This window comes from Balaenoptera musculus, chromosome 1, assembly GCF_009873245.2.
Source record: "Balaenoptera musculus isolate JJ_BM4_2016_0621 chromosome 1, mBalMus1.pri.v3, whole genome shotgun sequence".
Taxonomy (NCBI): domain Eukaryota; kingdom Metazoa; phylum Chordata; class Mammalia; order Artiodactyla; family Balaenopteridae; genus Balaenoptera; species Balaenoptera musculus.
The window spans coordinates 157755796-157777811 of record NC_045785.1 but is presented as its reverse complement, the minus strand read 5'-3'; the positions used below and the strand labels follow the sequence as shown (position 1 = coordinate 157777811).

The window sequence follows — 22016 nt, the reverse complement described above, 5'->3', positions numbered from 1 at the left end:
CGTCGCTTCCGCCAGAGCGCTGCCGGGAGTTGTAGTCTGACGCACAGGCACACACCTCCCCGCCTCTCCAGTTTGAAAAGCGGGAGGAAGGGCGGGTGGGCGGGGCGTTGAGGCTGAAGCGCGCTCGAAGCCCCGCCCCCGCCCCTTTCCGCTCGCCCGGTTCGCCCTGGAGGGGCGCGCCCGGCCGTGGAAGGGGCGTGGCCTTTTCCTGGGGGGCGGTGCTGCCGAGGCCGGCGTCCTCCGGGAGGTCCTGGTTCCACCCGACAAGAGGGCGGCGGGAGCGTGGGGCGGGCCTGGCGGGAGGGTGGCGACCCGGCAGGCGGGGCGGGGGCGGGCTGGCTCTGGCTCCTTCTTCCTCCGCATGTGGCTGGCGGCCGCAGGACAGTTCAGTTCGAGCACTCCCGGCCGCCGGCGTCCCCTTCGGGCTCTCCTCGCGTCTCTGGAGCCATGGCGTTCGCAGAGACCAACCCGGCGGCATCCTCCTTGCCCAACGGCGACTGCGGCCGCCCCAGGGCGCGGCCCGGAGGGAACCGGGTGACGGTGGTGCTCGGCGCGCAGTGGGGCGACGAAGGCAAGGGGAAGGTGGTGGATCTCCTGGCGCAGGACGCAGACATCGTGTGCCGCTGCCAGGTGAGGCGGCCGGGCTCTGATGGGAAGCCGGGCCCAGAACTCGCATCCACCGTCCAAAATAAGGTGTCACCTTGAGGTTCTTTCCTCTTATTATGAGCTGCGGCGACGTGGAGAAATGGCGGGAGGTCGGAGACCCCTGCCCTGGGGCCTTGGGCTGAGGGCGCGGGGTGGCTCAGGAGGAAGATGCGGCTTGACGGGGAGCCTTTGAGATGCGCGATGCCTGGGGAGTTGCAGTTTTCGGTCTGGGGACCAGTGCTCAAACCTAGGACTGAGGCCGGGGTGGAGGTGGGCTACTGTTCGAATTTGAGGAGCTACCGCCCGAGGCCTGCTGGCGACTCTGGGCGGAGATCCTACGGGGCCGCAAAACCTTCCCCATCATCACCCATCCGCTCAGGGAGACCAAGTGGGCCGAAACGCCCTGAAATCCAGACTCACCACTCCCCCACCTGCAGGCCCCGAGCTTGCAGAGCTTTGCCTCCTCCGGGCCACTTTGTTGACATGAGAACCCACCTCCGGGGCTTAGGGCTGTTTGATGACTGTTTAGTGGCCCCGGTGTTTTTACTCGGTACCCGGTATACTAAGGGGAGATTAATTTTACATGTTGGTCCCAGAGGTGGGAATCCCACCCAGCTCTTTTACGATTGAGGCAAGTGAAATACACGAGTGTCAAATCTAGTATTTAGAAATATTTACAGTGTTACGCTCACATCTAGAGTGAACTTTCGGGAAATGGAATGGTAAGGTACTTCCTACCGGGAGACACGTGGTTTTCAATGTAAGCTTTCTTCCTATTTGTCGTTTGCTTTGAAGCAGACTAGAGGCTAGGCCTGTGTAAAGGCTCTTAGATAACTATTACCAATTTCAAAATTCGAAATAGTTGAGCAATAACCACTTTCAAAACGAATGGTAGTGTAATATCTGATGTTAACTACTGTCTGTTTAGGTTGCAAGAATGTTTGTCCTTCATGAACTTACCTGGCACAATATAATGATGCTGTGTACGTTCTAACAAGTTCATAGGCCCACTTGATTGGAAGTTTTCTACCTAAAATTGAGTACCATTTGAGCATGCAGAAAAGGTAATCATAGGCACATCAAAAGTTAAATAAAAATCTTGTTTTTTGCATGCAGAAATCCATCCTGCCCATTCCTTGGTTAAGACAGCTGTTGCACCAGTTGCCTCTTAGTATTACCACTAGCACCACCACCACCACCACCACCTCCCTTCTAGCCTTCTATTCCTCCACCCCTCTGGCAACACACATACCTTACTTAATAACACCCCTAAAGGGGTTGCCTCACACTGCCTTAGGAGCTGCTCCAGAAGGCTGGCCTTCACCTTCCTTTTGTCTTAAAATCAGATCTGGCTGTGCTGTGGGGAAAGAAGTATGAAAATACCTAACTCTTTCTGGGTAGGAGGGGAGAGGCTGAGACCTGTTTATTTACTTCGCTGTCATTTCTGACATCTTCCTTACACAGAAATTAGTGGTACTTGGGTTCAGCTACATTATGGCTTGTAAGAAGGTTTTGGGAATGTGACCATTCTACCTTTATTCTGAAAGATCCTCAGTTTTAACATCCCTTTGTTTGTTGATTGGAGAAGGTGCTACTGTGTTACTGTAAAAAGTAGTCTTGAAGGAGCTCATGGACCAATCTGATCTGATGCCCTTGGAAAGTCTAGAGAGAAGTGACTGAGAAGGAGCCAAGTTTGGCTTTAAAATGTTAGCTGAAGATAGAGAAGAAACATATGAGCAGACTTGTTAGGCAGACTTTACTCACCTGGAAAGTTTTGACTTACTACCTTCCTTATATAATTTAAAAAGTGTTGTATTCTTCTAGTGCCTTTTAAGAGCTCATCATTAGAAGGATTCTTATGTCTTGTTAGTGCAGGCAGATAAGTAATGAATAGACTTAAGAATATCCCTTGTGATTCACCTTGGTAACTTTATATCATCTGGTCAGTCCTAGCAAGCTGACATCTACTTACTGAAGTTCTCCTGACTTATAAAATTGATGGTTATGGAATGTTGAAATTCTTAATAAGTATGTATAGAGAGCTGGGAAAAGTCAACTTTAGGAAAGACATTTTGAGCTTGAATTGCCATGTTTGATGATTCAAATTTTGTGTATTATTGAAAATAATATGCACTCTGTTAGAGTTTAAGCAGTATATTTTTGTCATATTCATGCCATAATCTCAAATTTTATACAGTCTTTCTCCAGAAGTGGTATACACATAATGTATCTCTAATGGAATCATAAAATAAGGAATTTTTTCCAATAAAAATACAGTTTTTTTTAAAAGAAAAGCTGACACTGCATTTAACTATATATTTTAATATATAAAATGCCTTTTTGGAAAGAATATATGCAAAGCTAGTGGCATTTTCATCATCATAGCACTTAAGACCTGTATTTTAGATTCAAGATTTATAGGAAGTTACTTATAACTTGTTAGATACACTAGATCCTTAAATAAGTGTGTAGGACTTGCATGAAAGGATGACTTAATTTTAAATCGATAGGTCTTTTAAGAAAAAGAGAAGAAGAATTAAGTATAGGACCAATTCCTGGCACAGTTCATTCTCCAACAATCACATAATGAATACCTACAGGGGACCACTTAGCCCCAGAGTTAAAAGCTGAAAAAGGCAGGGCTTGTGCCCACAGGGAGCTTATAGTCTAGTGGACAACTGTTTCTTAAACAAGTATTTCCCAGGGTGGGGATAGAGAAGGGTACTAGTACAGGTTTTTCAAAGGGTTAAAGTATGGGAATAGGAAGGCTCCTTCCTGGCAACACAAAAATAGTTTTATTAGGAGAATATTACTGTTTTTTTCTCCCCAAATACTCTCAAAATAATCTATTATTCTTTATTTTCTTTATTTTGTTGAGTAGAAACTACAGAGATTTTAACTATTGTACTTTATACCAGACCTTAAGCATGGGCTTATTTATTGTTCTGGAGAAAGTAAAGCTTGGTAGTCTTAGCTACAACTACAGGCATGAAGTTGCCTGTCATCAGGACTAGCTAGAAGAGTATTTCTTTGTGTTTTTTCCCCCAGGGCTTTAAAGTTAATATAAAGAGAAAATATTAACTAAAATTAATTATAAAGGGAAAGTATATCCTGTCACTTGCTATATAAAGTTGGCCATAAAAGTAAACACAATGAAAAAAAATGTTAATTTCTAGCTAGATGCTGGTATTTGCTGAAGGCTCTGAAACCAGCTATTAGCAAGTGATAAAGAAATGTAAAAGACATACCAGCCGCAACTGAGACGTTCTCCTTGAAATAATCAGAAAGGTTGAAAGATAATTTAAAAGAGAATAATTTCAGTGTTTTTTAATGCCTTGACCTTATACAGCTAAAATTATCTTCTAAACCACTTTCCATAATTTTGAAGATGGTGGAGAATTAGCATTTAAGGTAAGCCATTCTTCCAGTTTTATAACAGTTGCTATTTCTGTGTCTCCTATCAGGATTGTTTTTTAGATGTAGTATTTCCCAAGTGCCTACATAAATGTATACCAGTGTGTGGTGTACTTGGTTAACTCCTGCTTTCTCGGATTACTGTGTTTTCCCTACTAGAATGTACGTTTTCTCAAAAAGAGGACTTGTTCCTTTTTTGTTTTCTTCCATAGCACCCAGTACTGTGTGAGGCAGAGAGGAAGTAAATACTCAACAAATAATTATTGAGTGACCTGGATCACCCTTAGAAATTTCTGTGAATTCAGTAGTTTAGCCCTTTCCTGAATTATTTTAACATACCCCTGGACAATTTAATTGACTATTGGCATGAGTTTAACGTGGAATCCCCAACTTTCCTTGGATTAACATTTGTTAAGTAGTATTTTTAGCTAGTGTTTTTTACATTGTACCATTATGTTCAAAGGCTTTACTAGTTTACTTTAGACTTATTTCTTGTATCTATGAGAAAATAGATAACTGATAATTGTATCATTTTTGTGTATTTCCTCAGCAAATTTCAGTTGAATGCCCTGTGATTCTAGTAAATAGTTTTTCCTTGTTGAGGACAGTAGATCTCAAAGTTTGGTCAATGAGGATGTCCCAAGTTGTTCACTATTTCAACTTATTGTATTAGTGTATATAATATACCATTATCACTATTTTTGAGGTATATATTTTTAAATTATATGAGGTTGTCTCAGTATCAGATCAATATTATTCTGTTTCTTTAATTTTGGTGAGAACGGGTGAGTTAGTTCGGTAGTTTTAAGTATCTCTAGGAAAAACTTTTGCCTAGAACAAATCTAGAGTGAACTGGTAAATTGATAATATAGTTAATAGCTTACTTACTGTAACTGAATACAAATCTACTTATAGTATCTTTTGGGGACTAAGTCAGATTTTGACACCAAAGATTAATGTGGTTGAGCTACATACCAATAAGTGAAGACTGGTGATATTAGAATACTTTTATCTAACGTCAAAGGGATATTGAGGTATTCAGTATTGTCTGGGGAAAGCAATTGAAAAGAACAATAAGTATGTATAGCACAGGGAACTATACTCAATATTTTGTAATAACCTATAAGGGGAAAAGAATCTGAAAAAAATATATATGTATGGGACTTCCCCGGTGGCACAGTGGTTAAGAATCCGCCTGCCAATGCAGGGGACCCAGGTTCGATCCCTGGTCTGGGAAGATCCTACATGCCACGGAGCAACTAAGTCTGTGTGCCACAACTACTGAGCCTGCGCTCTAGAGCCCATGAGCCACAACTACTGAGCCCGCATGCCTAGAGCCCGTGATCCGCGACAAGAGAAGCCACCACAATGAGAAGCCCGCGTACCGCACCGAAGAGTAGCCCCCGCTCGCCGCAACTAGGCAGAGCCTGTGTGCAGCAATGAAGACCCAACGCAGCCAAAAATAAATAAATAAATATTTATTTAAAAATATACATATGTATGTATAACTGAATCACTTTGCTGTACACCTGAAACTAACACAACATTGTAAATCAACTATACTTCAGTCAAGAAAGAAGGAAAGAAAGAAAGAACAGTAAATAGAGGACAGTTCCCATGGCTACTCTGGCTCCAAGATGGAATGGTTCTTTACATTGGACCAACTTTTAATTATATTTAGTTCAATATAATAAAATTCCATTTTAAAAAAAAGAGGTCCCATGAAATTTTTTAAAATGGGATTTTTGTATCAAGCTTTTAAAAACCCTTTTAAAGGAAGAATTTTATTCATGAGAGAAAACTTTTTTGACTTGAAATCTGCAGTTCAATTTCAATGTGTTTTAAGAAAATACCTCCATAAATGTAATGATTAAGTGAATTTTTATCAAGCATTTACAGAGAGCTGCACAACATTATTGGTTTATGCATTTTTTTGCTTGCATGTCTGATCTTCCTGACTATGACCCTGGTCATCTCTGACCGTTGTTTAGTAAGTGTGTATATTAGAGTTTGGTACCTAGAGTCTAGAGCTTCTTAATTAGGAAACTGAGATCCTCCAAGGCAATGCCTCGTTCCATTTTCATTGTGAGAAGTTGTTTTATAATGGTAATTTAAGGTGCAAAATACAAGGTACTTGAGATTTTTGTCATTTGTGTGACATTTATCTGTGTATGAAACTGGAAGGTAACCATAATACTGTAAGGTAAAGCAGATACCGTAAGCCTTTAAGAGATAACTGAGCAGTATACTTGGGTGTCTTTGCTAAAAAGAAATTCAGATACCCTGTATATGTTTTCCTATCTAGTGTGTCTGGTTACTGTTGAATAGTTTAATTTGATCAACTTACTGCTAGTAACTTAAACCTGCTCTACTTTGAAATCATAAGCTAATTGCAATTATATGAATGTTTTTATAAAAGAACAGTCATCCTTGTTTATAATTGCTTTATTGCTGTGGATTGATGTGTTTTAGTTTTGGCAAATAGTGAAATGTTTCATCAGGAAAGGGACACAGGCCTTTCAGTGTTTACCAAGAAAAACAGCACAGGTAGTAAGCACCGACTCAAAAGATTGTTAGGTTTCTAAGAAGCTTGAAGACTAGGTAGGAAGTGGGAACACTTTTTTGATTGCTGGAATAGTTCAAAGGCATGGGGTCTGCGACATTGCTGTGCTCTGCTGTAATCCGTAGTGTTTACTCTGACTTCTTGATTGATGTTCATTTTGAGCTCTGTGATTACTGTACAGTGCTCATGTATTCAGAGCAAAAAGGACAAAGAGAAGACACATACTATTTTAGAGGCCTAAGTGGCCTGAGAAATGCCTCTTGGCTATGTGCATGAGCTTGTTAGCCCACAACACAATTGCTAAAAAGAGACATCATTGTTTCGGGTTGTAACACTGACTGCCTTCATCTCCTCTCCCAGCAGAAACTCACTTAGTTGCGAGAGTGATTTTGGGAAGAGAAGGACCTAGGAGCAAACTAAGAAGTTAAGACTCAGGAGCCACTTTTGCAGACTAATGTCATTTTGTTCCTGTCTAAATTTTTTTTTTTAAAATCTCTCCTGGACCTTCTTAATTAGAAACTTACACATATCAACATTTCCTGATCCAAACTTTTATTCTAGAGTTGGGCTTGACAGCCTCTGGTTCTGAGGAGTGGTGGAAAGAAACTTTAAAACATTTGTCTTCTGACTTTCTTAAGTTTAAAATTAAATTGGGGGGGAAAAAAGTTCACATGGAAACAATATAAAAGAATTAAATACTATTATTTTGAAATATACCGTCTAAAACCCTAAGAAACAAACAAACCAGTGGAGCCCAAAAGTGGCTTCATATTGTGTGGCAAGTCTCTGAGGAAAAACATAAGTCTGTAATGCCTTATATGATATTTAAGAGAACAATTACAAAAAAACTAAATACTAAATAATATTATATCATCCCTGTATCCTGCAGTACCATGTTTTAGAGGTTCTTGACAGCATAAATATTAAAATTTAGAAGTTAATCATTTTTTTAATTGAAGTATAGTTGATTTACAATTAGTTTCAGGTGTACACAAGTTAATCATATTATATTCAGTTATTACTAGCACAAGATGTGAACTTAGAAAGCCAGCTGTATACATACCATGTTGCAATGCGTTTGTTTTGTGAATCATTTGGATTCTTTGTCTGCAAGCAATGGAAAGAGATTGTGTTAAGCAAAATGCCTATATGTTTAAAGGAAGACCAAGATGCCTAAACCTTAGAGTGGCCTGAGACAAAGGCAGACAGCTCCTGGGATCTCAACAGCCAGAACTGGCAGCCTTTCTCTTTAGGATGCTCCCTTAGGTGATAGCCATCTCTGACTTTGAAAATCAAATTCCCAAGAGAGAGGAGCTTGATTGGCTCAAGCTTGGATCAGGTTTCCCTGTCTGGATCAATTACTGTGGACAGAGGGGATGATTACTATGATTTACAAAGTAAGGGGTGAGGGAGAAGGGAAGCAGAGGGACTGAACATACAAAAGGTATAGCTGACCTACAGTTAATTTCATATGGGAAAATTAAGAAATGAGGAAACATTAATTCAGGGTGATTCTCATTTGTAAACTGTTTTCTAATATCACTGTAGACCGCTAGTGCTTTTCTAGAGGGAAGAATGTTTGGTGTTAAATAGGTTTTTATTATTTTAACTATAATTAAAATAATGAGAGTTAGCTGTATTGGTTTTTAAAAACTAAAAGTACATACAAGAAACTTTGCTCTTCATCTTTGAGAACACAGAATTTTAGTTCTGCTCCCCCCACCCCCATCATAATGTTCTAATTTATTTCAATGAGATACAGTTTTTTCCTGGCCATTAGGAAGCTTATTTAATATTTACATTCAATCTTAATGTAAGAATAATGGTCAAAAAAAAATAGGTAAAATAAACACCAAATTAGGGGATGTTTTTGTGATTGTGGTGAGTGCTGATTGGATGACTGGATTTCTTTTTTTGATATATTCTTTACTTGAGTACTATTAATTTGCATTTATTCTTTTTTGGGAGGCAGTAGAATGGCTTTATTTTCTCAGACTTGTAGAGTTTTGTTTTCTAAAATTAATCAGTCCATATCAAATGAGTACTAACAATGTCATAGAACTTTATTGGTCACTGCGGGGGAAGCGAAGAAGTAGTGAGCCCTTGTACTTAAAGATCGTCTCACATCTATCCCCACTGAATTTTACATTTGTTCTTGTTATTTAATATAAGAAAAAATATCATATAAGGCATTATAAACTTCGGTTTTTCCTCAAAGAGACTTCCCACACACTATGCAGCCACTTTTGGGCTCCACTGGTTGGTTTGTTTCTTGGGGTTTTAGATGGGATATTTTAAAATTAAAAATGTTCAAAAATTAAGACATCTGAGATTCATTAAGAAATATTTTCTCTATTGATAATAATTGATCTGGAAAACAGCATTAATTACTATTCCACAGCTCCTTGTTTGTATAACAATTAATTGAACATATTTGTTTTTTTAGTTAAATAGTATAAAATATACAGCTATGATAATTAGAGATATTTGTTAAATGCTGCATGAATGAGTGGGATCATAAGTGTTATGGGAATTTACCAAAGCAGCAAGAGGTTATGTATAGCAATAGTTATGTATTACTATTAATATGTGATTAATATTAATTAATATTAATATGTGATTAGTATCTGGGAGGATAGTTTACCAAATTTGCTTCGGGGAGTCTGTTAAAAGTATCAGTAGAAATAGGGATATATTTATCTCCCATCATTTATCTGGCCTTCCCAGTGCTACTTAGGAGAATTGTTAAGCATAATTAAACAGATACGTCCTTGCTACTTATCTTGGTACATACTACATAGAGTTGCCCATGTGAGAAGCATTCCATCACAAATGTGGGAGCCTGCAGTTCAGAGTACAGTTGACCCTCCATATCCCTGGGGTCTGCATCCAAGGATTCAATCAACCATCAGTCGAAAATATTTGAAAAAAAATTCCAGAAACTTCCATAAAGCAAAATTTGAATTTGCCACGCTGGCAACTATTTACATAGCATTTACGTTGTATTAGGTATTATAAGTAATCTAGAGATGATTTAAAGTATACTTGAGGATGCACGTAGGTTGTATGCAAGTACTACGCTACTTTATACAAGGGATTTAAACATTTGTGGATTTTGGTATCTGTGGGAGTCCTGGAACCAATCTCCTGTGGATATGGAGGGAGGACTGTATCTGCCCTTGTAACTTCGTAGTGGGTATTGGTGGTTGGGTGAGGCTGGCAGTGGTGGTCCTATTGAAACTTCTTTGTTTTGCTAACTGCTAATAACATGTGACCTTTCCATGGACCTGTGTTTCAGGACAATTTCCTGAGCTCCCAAGAAGAATTTTGTATATTCCACACAATTTATAAGTATTTTAGGTTAGCATCCAAGTAGGCACTTCAAATTTGAAGCTTCATCTGGGGCTTTTGGTGAAATGACCCTATACTCAAACTTATTTTATATATGCAGATTTAATTTGTCAAGAAATTCCTTGTGAGTAGCTCCTTCTCCGTTCACCTCAGGACTCTTTTCTGCACAGTGAGTGTTTCAAGATTAGAAGTTATTATATCCCAACTCCCTCTTAGGGCACTAGTGACTGAATATACTAATAATCACTTACATTTTCTCCCCTAACTCCTTAATAGGAAAATTTTAGGGTTATTCTTGGGTTTATTTAACCATATTTTCCTACTCAGTCAAACAATTTCAATAGGATTTAAACCATATAGTAATCCTTAATAAGGCATTGGTTATTGAAAAATCTTGGTTAATGTTTGAGTGAGCAAGCTGTTCACGGAAGTGTGATTTCAAGCCTTCTGCAGCTGAACTTTTCCAGCCTGAACCACCACCTGTATGTAAACTTGGAAGAACTCAAAGAATTAAAGCAATTTATCGCCCTCAAGTCATTTATCACCAATCACAACCACCTGCCTCAAACAAACAAACATATCAGCCACTATCTTTCCATCATTACTTCCTGTCTTGGTAAGATATTATCTAAGAGAGTAGTAGGCTTTGTTACACACAAGAACAACTGAGTTAATAATTATTTCACCAAATGATTAGTGTATCTGTAAAAATAACTTTGTGTAAAGGAGACTTACTTTAAAGGTCTACATCAAAATTACAGAGTAGATTGTTTTTTATATTAAGCAAATGATGGATTAAAAAGAAAACTGGTTCTGCTTAAATAATAATGCTTTATTGGTTGTCTCAAAGTCATCAGTACTATTAACAGTTTAATACAAATTCATTAAATTTAGTGTTTTATAACAATTTAGAGTAAATAGTTATAATAACAAATTAACACTTTCCTAGGATTTGAGGAAATTTTAGTGAGCTTCATACTCTGAAAAGATTTTTCCTGAAAAGTTGTGGGACGTTTCCTAAATCATAGAAAGTTGTGATAAAAGGGCTAATATTGGTATGATGGATAGAGTGAAAGGAAAACCGTAAAAACCAAGTAAGAATTGTCCTGTGGGTTATTTAAAAAAGTCTTTAAGTTAAGATCAATATATTCTTTTCTTTTTTAATATATTCTTTTGTTATGTAATATATGTTTTAAGATTCTGTCAGGATTGGTGATAAACTTGCCAAGTGTGAAATAATAGTAAAGTGTGTACCAGGAAGTGTATTGCGACATTGTTAATAATGACAAAAGGTTGGAAACAATCTGAATGCCTTTCTTTGGGACCAGTTTAATAAATTATGTGTCCATATAAAAAGGAATGTAGTGCAGCTGTTGAAAGAGATGTTCTGTTTACAAGGTTATGGAATGAGCTCCAAGATATGTTAAGTAAAAAAGCAAGCTGCCCAGGTGTGTATCTTTGCTACCATTTGTATAGGTGGAATAAAACAATGTATAAATATGTGTTTGTACATGCAAAATTACTTAGGGAAGGACACAAAAAGCTGGTGGTAACAGCAGCCTTGTACCAGGGAAGGGGAGGGTGGAGTATGGGAAGGACTTCACTTTTTATTGTGCATCCTTCTGTGCCTTTTGTATCATATGCAGATATTGCCTACAAAAAATAAATAGTAAAAAATATTCACCTGTTGCCTTGATGGTATCAAGTGAAGGAGGTATTGCTTAACACTACCAATTCTGTCTTTCCTGTGTCTTGTCACCTACCTGTTATCTTGTGGACTATAGGCCACCACCACCAAGTCTTTTTTTTTTTTTTAATTTACGCGACATACACTAGTCTTTAAGCAAGGAATTCTTTGCTCTGTACAGTGCAAAACACAGTGTAAATAAGTGTTTGCTTTCTTGAAGATTTTTTTGCAGGACCTATTTTTCTGGCATTTTTGTGAATTCATGATGATGATGGTAAAAGTAAGTAAAATACATTTGTCAAATAGCCTTGCTATCAAGTTAAACTAGTCATACTCAGGAGATATCGTTTTGATTGGTTTTTTTTTTTTTAATGTCCCACAAAGATGTTGTTAAACCTTTTATTTGTTCAGATATATTCCTAGTTTGCTGTTTATTTTAAAATTTTTGCTAGTATTGTGTAGACGTTTAAACATAATCAAATTGTGTCTTTTCCCCATGCTTTTTAAACTTAGAAATTAGAAATTTTATCTGGTCACCTAATATTCAGTCTCCTTTGTACCTAATTTTTATAATTCAACTTCACATTTTGTTTCATAGAGTGGAAGTTTCACCATGGGTTTATGCTGTGATTCTCAGCTTTAGAGGTTCCTTGACCCAGTGTATTACTTTAGCCAGAGATGAGCAGATTCAAGAAATCGGTCACTAACCAAACTCACGAGACTGATTTTAAAATTTAAAAATTATTCTCCAGGATAACCAGTATTTGAGGGATTTACCTGGGAGATATCCTAGTTGATAAGTCCATGTAAGAATAATAATTTTAGGTCATAAAGTTGCTTGACACACTCTTAGGACAATGAGAATCATATGAATATTTATATCAAGTTAGGGTAACTGGATAGATTTTTCTATTTTAAGGATTTTTTTAAGATAAATATCATGGAAAATTAATTAGATTGCTACATGTTCTACATAGTGCCGGAAACAGAATAACAAACTAATTGTTCCCTGTACTTTGTTCGCTTTTTTCTCTCTTTTAAAAAGGGATATGGGACTTCCCTGTTGGCACAGTGGTTAAGAATCTGCCTGCCAATTCAGGGGACACAGGTTCGAGCCCTGGTCTGGGAAGATCCCACATTCCACGGAGCAACTAAGCCTGTGTGCCACAACTACCGAGCCTGCGCTCCAGAGCCCACGAGCCACAATTACTGAGCCCATGTGCCACAACTACTGAAGCCCATGCACCTAGAGCCCATGCTCCGCAACAAGAGAAGCCACCGCAATGAGAAGCTTGTGCACCCCAACGAAGAGCAGCCCCCGCTCGCCGCAACTAGAGAAAGCCCGCATGCAGCAATGAAGACCCAACCCAGCCAAAAGAAAAATAAAAAATAAAATAAAATAAAAAGGGATATGTCTTCCTATCTTCCAGAAACCTGAACTCTCCAATTTCCAGATCCTGTTAGGAATAACCATTCAAGTAGGGAGAGGAGAGAGGATAGACAAACTATTGTAAAGCCTGTAAAGAATAAGTATTCATGGCAAATACTTGGGTTGCCTTATTGACATTTTAGCAGGAGATCATTAATTCACTTTGGAAGGAGATATATTACTTGTCATATTTATTGTCAGGTTCATTTTTCCCAATCTTGTATTTCAGGGAGGAAATAATGCTGGCCATACAGTTGTTGTAGATTCTGTGGAGTATGATTTTCATCTTTTACCTAGTGGAATAATTAATCCTAATGTTACTGCATTCATTGGTAAGTATATAAACTGAACTTAGGGACTTTCTTCCCCCAATTGATAATAGTGTTTATTTTTCATAATCTAAACTTACTTAATCTCTAATCAAATGATTCATTGATTGCTTATTAATCTTGACAGTGGTACCTTCTGGAATATACCTAACTTTGGCTGTTTTACAACTCTTTTAGATCATTTAGCACTAATACTTTTTTGGAATGATTACTTTGCATTTATTTCTGATCATTGGCAATCTTAATTGTATAACAAAGTGTTAGATCATCAAATCAGTTTTCCAAACACTATGAAGCATATTAAGAAATACAAGAGGTCTGTGTTTCATGGATTGATTCTGAACGCTTATAAGATGCAATCTGATATTTTCTCTTCTAGTCTTTTCTTTTTAAAAATGCTCATCACAACCCAATAAATTGATTTTATGGCCACTAATAGGTTTGAGTCCCCAATTTGAAAGACTGTGATCTGGTTCAATTTGCCTAAAACTACATAACTAGTTTCTTTCAAAATAATAGTTTCACTTTGTTTCAAAGAAATTTCAAATTATATTGAGTGTAGTTTTAGTGTTTTATATTCTGTGTATTATGTTCTATTATGTATTTACATTATACTACCGTTTAAAACTTGGAATCATTTCTGTGGTAACTCCCTGATAAATTAGAATGTCCTACTAATCAAAGTGCCTCACTCTTCTACTATTCTAGATAAAGGGTTATTGAAGATGTATGTCTATATTATAAATATAGATGTTTAAATTTGGGATTTGCTTATTTGTGTTTTTTTTTTTTTTTTTAGGAAATGGTGTGGTAATTCATCTACCTGGATTGTTTGAGGAAGCAGAAAAAAATGTTCAAAAAGGAAAAGGTATGAAAGAATAAGTCTGCTTTGTTTGGCAGCCAGTTATTTATTTTTTTTAATAAAGTATTATTGGGCTCTTATTCCAGAAAAACTTAACATTTTTGTCTTCTACTTTAAAATTGCAGATTATTGTAGGACAGAATTTTTAATGTCAGTTATTAAATTTTATTCATTGTAATCAGTGTTCTAAACAAAAGACAAACATAACAAGGTCGTTGTGTAAGTCCTGATTTTTTACACATTGGTCATCTGCAAACTTTAGGTAGCTAGAATTACTATATGCTGGTGGCAAAACTCTAGGAAATTCACGAGTTCATTTTGTCATTTGTGCTCGTTAGCATCCACTTCTACACAAGCCAAAAATTAGCTTAAGGCAGTCAGAAAACCACTGTAGCCCATTTTGTACACTTTTAGTCTCATTTCCTAGAGGATCTGGAACTCCCTTGGTTACTACAACCCAGGGACAAAAGAGGTTTTTTAGGTCCCTGCCTCCAAATGAGGGAAATGCTTCTTCTATGCAATGTATCCACTTCCATCTTTAAAAAAAAAAAAAAAAAAAAAAAAAAAGACTTGATTTCCTGCCTTTTCTAATCTCTTCTGGATTTTTGGAAGTCTGTTTACATTCAGTTTGGCTGCCTTGCTAGGGTTTGAGGGGAATGTGGCAATACAAATGATACACAATTGAGGAAAATCATTAGTGTAGCTCATATTTAAAGAACTAAATTCTATTACATCGTTAAAGTTTATTTTTCACGTTTAAAAGTAGCAATCCATCCTCAAGTGTTCCTAACAACTAAATCTGACTTCACAGAATCCTGTCTTGCTATTATCTCTGTTGTCTTCCCTGCATTTTTACCTGTGTGTTGTGTCTGCCTTTTTAATTGGTCACCTTGAGGTTCCCTTGCTGCTCTCTGCTGTCCTTCATCCCCTTTACAATTTTGCCCTACTCTTTTTCCTTCTGGCCTAGTAACCCAGCTGAATCTACTTATTGAGTTTCTTTGTAATATTTTGTTATAATATTCCCTAAGCAAACTTTAGAGTACACATGTGTTACATGTCAAAAACAGCTATAGAGGGGGAGGCGTAATAACTTCTTTCATCTATAAGGAATGTTTGTAAAACAAATCTTCGGATACTATCAAAATTAACAACTAATTTTTAATATTCAAATACTAATTTTGAAAATAGGGCTTGGTGGCTTATCCTTAGAATGCATATAGCCTACTAAGTTACTCTCTTTAAAGAAAAATATTTAGATTCATTTATTTATTCATTCAACAGTCATTTTTCTTGAACATTTATTGGATGACAGACCCCATACTATGAAAATTCATGGCCCCTACTCTCAGGCATTCACACTTAAATGGGGAGACACATGTATCTTCTTATAATTCAGTGTGATAAGTGCAGTAATTGATAGTACTTTGGAGGAATTAGAACATTTTATTATTTTGTTTAATCATACTTTTTATAATTGTCTTTTGGGAAAGGGTGCCATACCCAAAATTAACTCCCTTTTCTCAAAATTCTCCCCTTGCTTTGAACCTCACCCCCACCCCCCCGCCCCAACAAAATGATATTTCCTACCATTTCTGTTTTGGATTCCTAAAAGTATTTTATGTGGCTATGGCTGGCTTGAGTTTGGAGCTTTTTAGAGCAAAACATTTAGAAAGAATTTGTGAATGACTTTGTATAATGAATGACAGGTGAGAAAATTCTTGTTGACCATATTTCCTATGCAGAAGAAAAGATGCTAAAATGACTACTTTGGTGAAAAACACTTTTAAACAGTGTATTTCTAAGGAAATTAAGATTTAAAAATTATTATACAAAATGTTCAATTAAATGTATCTTTTTTTCCCTTCCCTCTAGGTCTGGAAGGCTGGGAAAAAAGGCTTATCATATCTGACAGAGCTCATATTGGTAAGGGGGACGTAATGCATTTATTTATAACTATATTTTTATCAGAAACATCACATGAAAGCATTTAGTAGCCAATTTGTCTTTAATTTTACTGAACACTAAGTAGGATGAATTGTAATAATTGGGTTCAGATACATGGAATCTTATTCATTTTTTTCTTCTGTTTTTGATAAGGGCTAGGTTAAAATTTACCTATTTCTGAAGAATTAGCTAATCAGATGAATAATTTAAGCAGTATTTCATGAGACATCGCTATTTCTATTAAAAAATAAGCCACATTAAAATACAAAGAGCTTTTATTTGCACATATTAATACTCACGTAAAAGTAGGTCTACCATCGGGCAAGTCTTTAGAGTGATTCATTGTACCTAAAATGTAATAATACTGCTTTTTAAATGATGCAGATTTTATTCAGACTAGCCTTCTCCTCCATTGGTTAGAACAAACTGAATTCTAAAATTAATTTCAACCACCACCAGTATATTTGAAGTTTGTTTCCCTGTTATTATCCTATCTCTGAAGTGATAACATTTTTAATTACCAGTGACATGACTAAGAGGCAATAGCCAGGAAAGAGAAAGAACTATAAACCATGTAAGAACTTCTCTGATTGATAACTCTTAAATTGTATTTAAATATGTATGTCTCCTGAGGCAGTAGCTGCTGTAGTTTTAGCATTGACCTCCATTTAAGAGGCAACCCCATCAAAATTTTCTTAAGAGTATTTATCAGCCAAGTGACAGTACCTCCAAATAACAATCACAGATTTGAATACTATGCATAGTCTTAGGAAATCAATAAAATAACTTATTTGAAATAAACTGTACTGGATTGACATACAGCTTTTATGTGAAAACTCCCTTTTCATTTCATAGTTTGCCATAGTCTTCTGAATCTATAAAATCTGAAAAGAACAATTTGTGATTACCACTGCAAAACACTTTTATATTAGTTCATATTATCGTATATGTTGTCCATGAGTAGATTGGTATTCCCATACTGAAGACTTTGCTAGTTGTTAGTGTGACTAGATAAAATGTAAAGAATACATACTTCTGTATTTTCCATAAAACAAAGTAGGCTGTGAGTCATTTGTATTTCACCTGACTATTTAAACTATGAAAATATTAACTATCAATTATACTTGTGTTTAAACTGAACCTTTTCTTTGAAGAGCTCATAGTTTTTTATTTTTTAGCAAAACTGCAATTTATATTTCCAGAGTAATAGTGTAGATGCATAACTAGACAAAAAAAGAAAGTAGGAAGCTTTGCAGTCCCAAATAATAACATGTAATTTGGATGAGGACAAAAAGGTTTCATTTTGCTTTTATGAGGAAGGAGGTTGTAAATCTGTCATGTTTGTTGGCCATTTTAAGCTTCTGATTAAAAAAGAGAATCATACTCAGCCTGTCACCTATATAGTTTAAAATATTTTTTGGTTATTACCTTAGTACTTTTAAACTTTTACATGTCATCACTATAGGGCTGTAATATAGGAAGCAATATTGTATTATTTTTCTTACTGACAGTCTCTTAGGTATATAATAAAAATTATATTTTTGTGCATTACTTTTGTAGTGTTTCTTATCTGCTTACACTCACTAATCATTAACCTTATATGTATTTTATTTTGTTAACATGAGTCATCTTTAACTTTCTAGTTTTTATGTATAGCCTTTTGGTATTCATTGCCTCTGTCTTGTGAATAAATGATGAAAGCTGCTGCTTATCTTCAGAACTTTGTAATGGTCCTCTGTCATCTGCTATGTGAAATTCAATATCAGAATACCACAATTTAGGATTGCAAAATAGGATAATACCTAGTATGTACTCTTTGAGTAACTTATAACATTAATGCACATAATCAGGTAAGTAGTTCGGCTATGTGTAGATGTAAATATATGCTGATGATATCAATCTGTTGAAAAGAACATGGTGTTAAGAGAGATACCTGTGTTCCTGTCTGGATTCTCCACCTTTTTTCATTATAAATGCTTTGGGTCTGTCACTGGACAGTTTGCATTCTTGAACGTAGCACAGTGGTTAAGCAAGTTACTTAATTACTTTAGAGTACAAAAACCAAAGAAAACACTAATACAAAGGGGTCAAAGGACCAGAGTAATAGGAAAGTAATGTGGTTTAAATTATAACAAATGTGAATTAATTTTTAAATTTTTAAATTTATTATATTTATTTAATAATGGTTTTTCCTTTTCCATAAATTTATATTCTTAAAGGAAAGTATTTCTGTTAGAGGAGAACTGAGCCCAGAGAGGATAGCTCTGACTAAAATTTAGATATTAGTAGTAATATGTATAATAATATATGTATTCTTTAAAACATGTGTTATTAAAATGTCTATAAGAAACATGTATTTTTAGTACAGTCAATTCTGAAATGATGAAAAGAAGTAAATAATGTTATCAAAAAATCAAATCAAACTAACTAGAAAATTGCTGAGAATCATTGCTATGTAACCACTTCACATTTTTGCTTCAGGGACTCTCTTACCATAGGACTGAAAGGACAGTTCTCTAAGTGCCATGGTAATTATGGCATTAGAACTCTCATTTCAGTACTAAGCACAAAACCTAGTCTGGTACACAGATGCTTAAAAATATTCATTCTTTCCAAGGATTTTAAAAATTTCTCATAAAATCCTGAGATTGTCAGTACAAAGTATGATGGGTGATATGGAGTATAGTATAATAGAAGTACAGGGCTTAGAATTTTAGGGATCTGGATCCAAATGTTGTTTTTGTGTCCTCTAGCAAGTTATAAGTCTTCCAGGGATTAGTCCCCACATCGGTAACAACGTCTCACACAAGGCTGTGCCCATGTGAGAAAGAGTTTTAGCTGTTTTATTCATAAATATGCCCAGCACCTAACTTAGGTGCCCTACCCAACTTGGCCAAGATGTACTACTTTTTCATCTGGAGGCATACTGGCCTGTAGTTTTCTTTAGTTTTAGTGCCTTCATTTTTCTGAAAGAGTACATGTAGGGGTGGTATTATTTCCTTTTACATGTTGGCTAGAATCTTTGAGGGGATGTTTTTAGTTATAAATTCCACTTCTTTAACAGATATGGAGAGATTCAGGTGTTTCTGTTTCTTTTTGTGTCAGTTTTGGTAATTTATGTTTTTTCAAGGACTGTATTCATTTCATCCAACTTGTCAAATTATTGGCATAAGGTTTTTAGTGTTTGTATATTATCCTTTTAATTTCTATAGAGTTTGCAGTGATGTCCTCTCTTTTATTCCTGGTATTGGTAATTTGTATCTTCTCTCATTTTCTCTTGATCAGTCTAACTAGAGCTTTCTCCATTTTATTGATTTTGAGTTTTTTCCCCAAAGAATAAGCATTTGATTATGTTTATTTTCTATTTCATTGGTTTCAGCTCTTTATTAGTCCATTCTTTCTACTTTCTTTGGGTTTAATTTGCTCTCTTTTTTTTTTAGCCTCTTTAGAAGCTTATTAGATTATTTACTTTAGACTTTTTTAATATAAGCATTTAAAGTTATACATGTCTCTCTAACACTATTTTAATTGCATTTGCAAACACTGACATTTTGTACGTTTATTTCCATTCAGTTGAAAATACTTTGTAATTTTTTTGTGATTTCCATTTAATCCATGAGTTAAATATGATGTTTATGTTTCTAAATATTGGAAGATTTTCCTGATTTCTCTCTATTATTTATTTCTAATTTAATTTTGTTGTAGACAGAATATACTCTGTACAATCTTAGCCTTTTAAAATTTGTTGAGATTTGTTTTATGACCTATTATGTGGCCTGTTTTGATTAATGTTCTACATGCATTTAGAATATGTGCTCTGTTCTTGTTGAGTAGTGTTCTTTAAGTGTCAATTAAATCAAATTGGAAGATAGCATTGTTCAGATCTTCTGTATCCTAAGTGATTTTCTATTTACTTGCTCTGTCAGCTACTGAGAGAGAGGCATGTTAAAAACCTCCAACAATAATTGTTGATTTGTCTATTAATTTCTTTTCAACTCTGTAAGTTTTTGCTTTGTGTGCTTTGAAGCTGTTAGGTGCATGTATATTTAAAATTATGTTTTTGATGAATTAGCTCTTTCATCATTATGAAATGTTCTCTTTATTTATGGTGATATTTCTTATTCTGAAGTCTACTTTGATATTAATATAGCCACTAGAGCTTTCTTAAGATTAGTGTATCTTTTTCCATCCTCTAATAATCTTTAATCTATTTATATCTTTATATTTATGGCTCATTTATTGTCGACAAGATGTATTTGGGCCTTGCTTTTTATTCATTGTGACAGTGTGCCTTTTAATTGGAATGTTTTGACCATTTACTTCTAGTACAGTTAATTAGAAGTATGGTTGAATTTATATCTGCCCATTGTTTTCTATTTGTTTTTTGTCCTTTTTCTTCTTTCCTGATTTCTTTGGGATTTGATATTTTAAATATTATCTCCACTATTAGCTTATGAGCTATACCTCTTGTTTTATGAATTTTGGAAGTTGCTCTGGGGTTTATAGTCTGCATCTTTAAATTTCTCATGATCTACCTTAAAATAATGTAACATTTAACCTAAGGTCCTTACAACAAAATGCTTGCATTTCCTTGTAAAGTCCTTTGTGTTATTATTGTCATACATTTCACATCTACACTGTTATAAACTCCACAATACATTGTTAATATTTTTGCTTTAAACAATCAATTTTCCTTTAAAGAAATTTAAAAATGACTAAGTTGTTGGCCAGTTCTTTACATTAGCATACTTAAGCAAGTATGCGAAGAACTGTCTATTACATCATAATTGTGCCCCTTCCCATTGAATTTCATAACAAAATTTTAATATAAGAGATGTTTATTGAGGAAAAGAGACCTGAGAAATGACTGAGAGTTTAAAATTTTTTTAAGCATTTGAAATCCAAGGTTTGCTGGGTGTCTGTCCTTTGATTCAACAGCTATCGGAAGCCTGTTCTATGTCAGGTGTGGTGTTGGGCACTGGGGATTCAGCAGTAGAAAAGATAAAAATCCCTTAATGGAGCTATAGTAGGGAACACAGGTATGTAATGTACCATGGTATATAGTGATACGTTCTGAGAAGAAAAAGTAAATCAGAGAAAGGAGACCGGTAGTGTCAGGCATTTGGAGGAGGTGGGTGGGGAACTATAATTTTAGATAAAGTGGCCCAGGGAGGCTTCACTGAGAAGATGACATTTGAGTAAAAACCTGAAGGAGATGCAAGATGAATAAGGTCTAGAGATATGCTGTACGATCTTGAGGTTATAGATTACAATACTGTATTGTGACTTAAAGCAGTCACAGTAAAAGAAAAAAAAAAAACTTTAAAAAAAAAAAAAAAAGACCTGAGAAGGTGTGAGAAGCAAGCAAAGTGGATATTACATGTCCTGAGGCTCACACTGGACACTTTAATACAGTATAAAAATAGTGTTAATAAAACTTAACTATGATAATTAAAAATAATAAGATGGTGTTAATAAAACTTAATTACTGAAGGTAAACAATTATCTTTAATTAAAAATTTTTTAGACTGAATCCGCAAGGTGGCATTTTGTGTTTTCAGTATCTAGGCTGTAGAAAATGGAAGAGATACTCGAGCAACTTCAGACAAAGACTGTTCTTTCAAAAACGGTAGTTGTGGTATTAAGGCTCCATGCCATGATGAAACTTTATGAAAGTGATGATTCTGATTGTACTCATAGCTTCCTGGAACCTAGAAAAACTTAAGAAAACATTAGCTCTACGGCAAGGTACTTGGCTCACCTGCTTTCCAACAACTATTTGTGATTTGCCA

At 35.8% G+C, this 22016-nt stretch overlaps 1 protein-coding gene across 1 annotated transcript in view; it reads left to right on the top strand.

Annotated features, from left to right (window-relative positions):
• Positions 1 to 322: 322 nt before the first annotated feature.
• Positions 323 to 22016, top strand: part of ADSS2 (adenylosuccinate synthase 2) — a 38866-nt gene continuing 17172 nt past the window's right edge. The window contains exons 1-4 of the mRNA XM_036867353.1: positions 323 to 630; positions 13319 to 13421; positions 14218 to 14286; positions 16153 to 16203. Of these exons, the coding sequence (XP_036723248.1) occupies positions 448 to 630; positions 13319 to 13421; positions 14218 to 14286; positions 16153 to 16203 (406 nt within the window). The 5' untranslated portion in view covers positions 323 to 447. The remainder of the gene's footprint in view (positions 631 to 13318; positions 13422 to 14217; positions 14287 to 16152; positions 16204 to 22016) is intronic.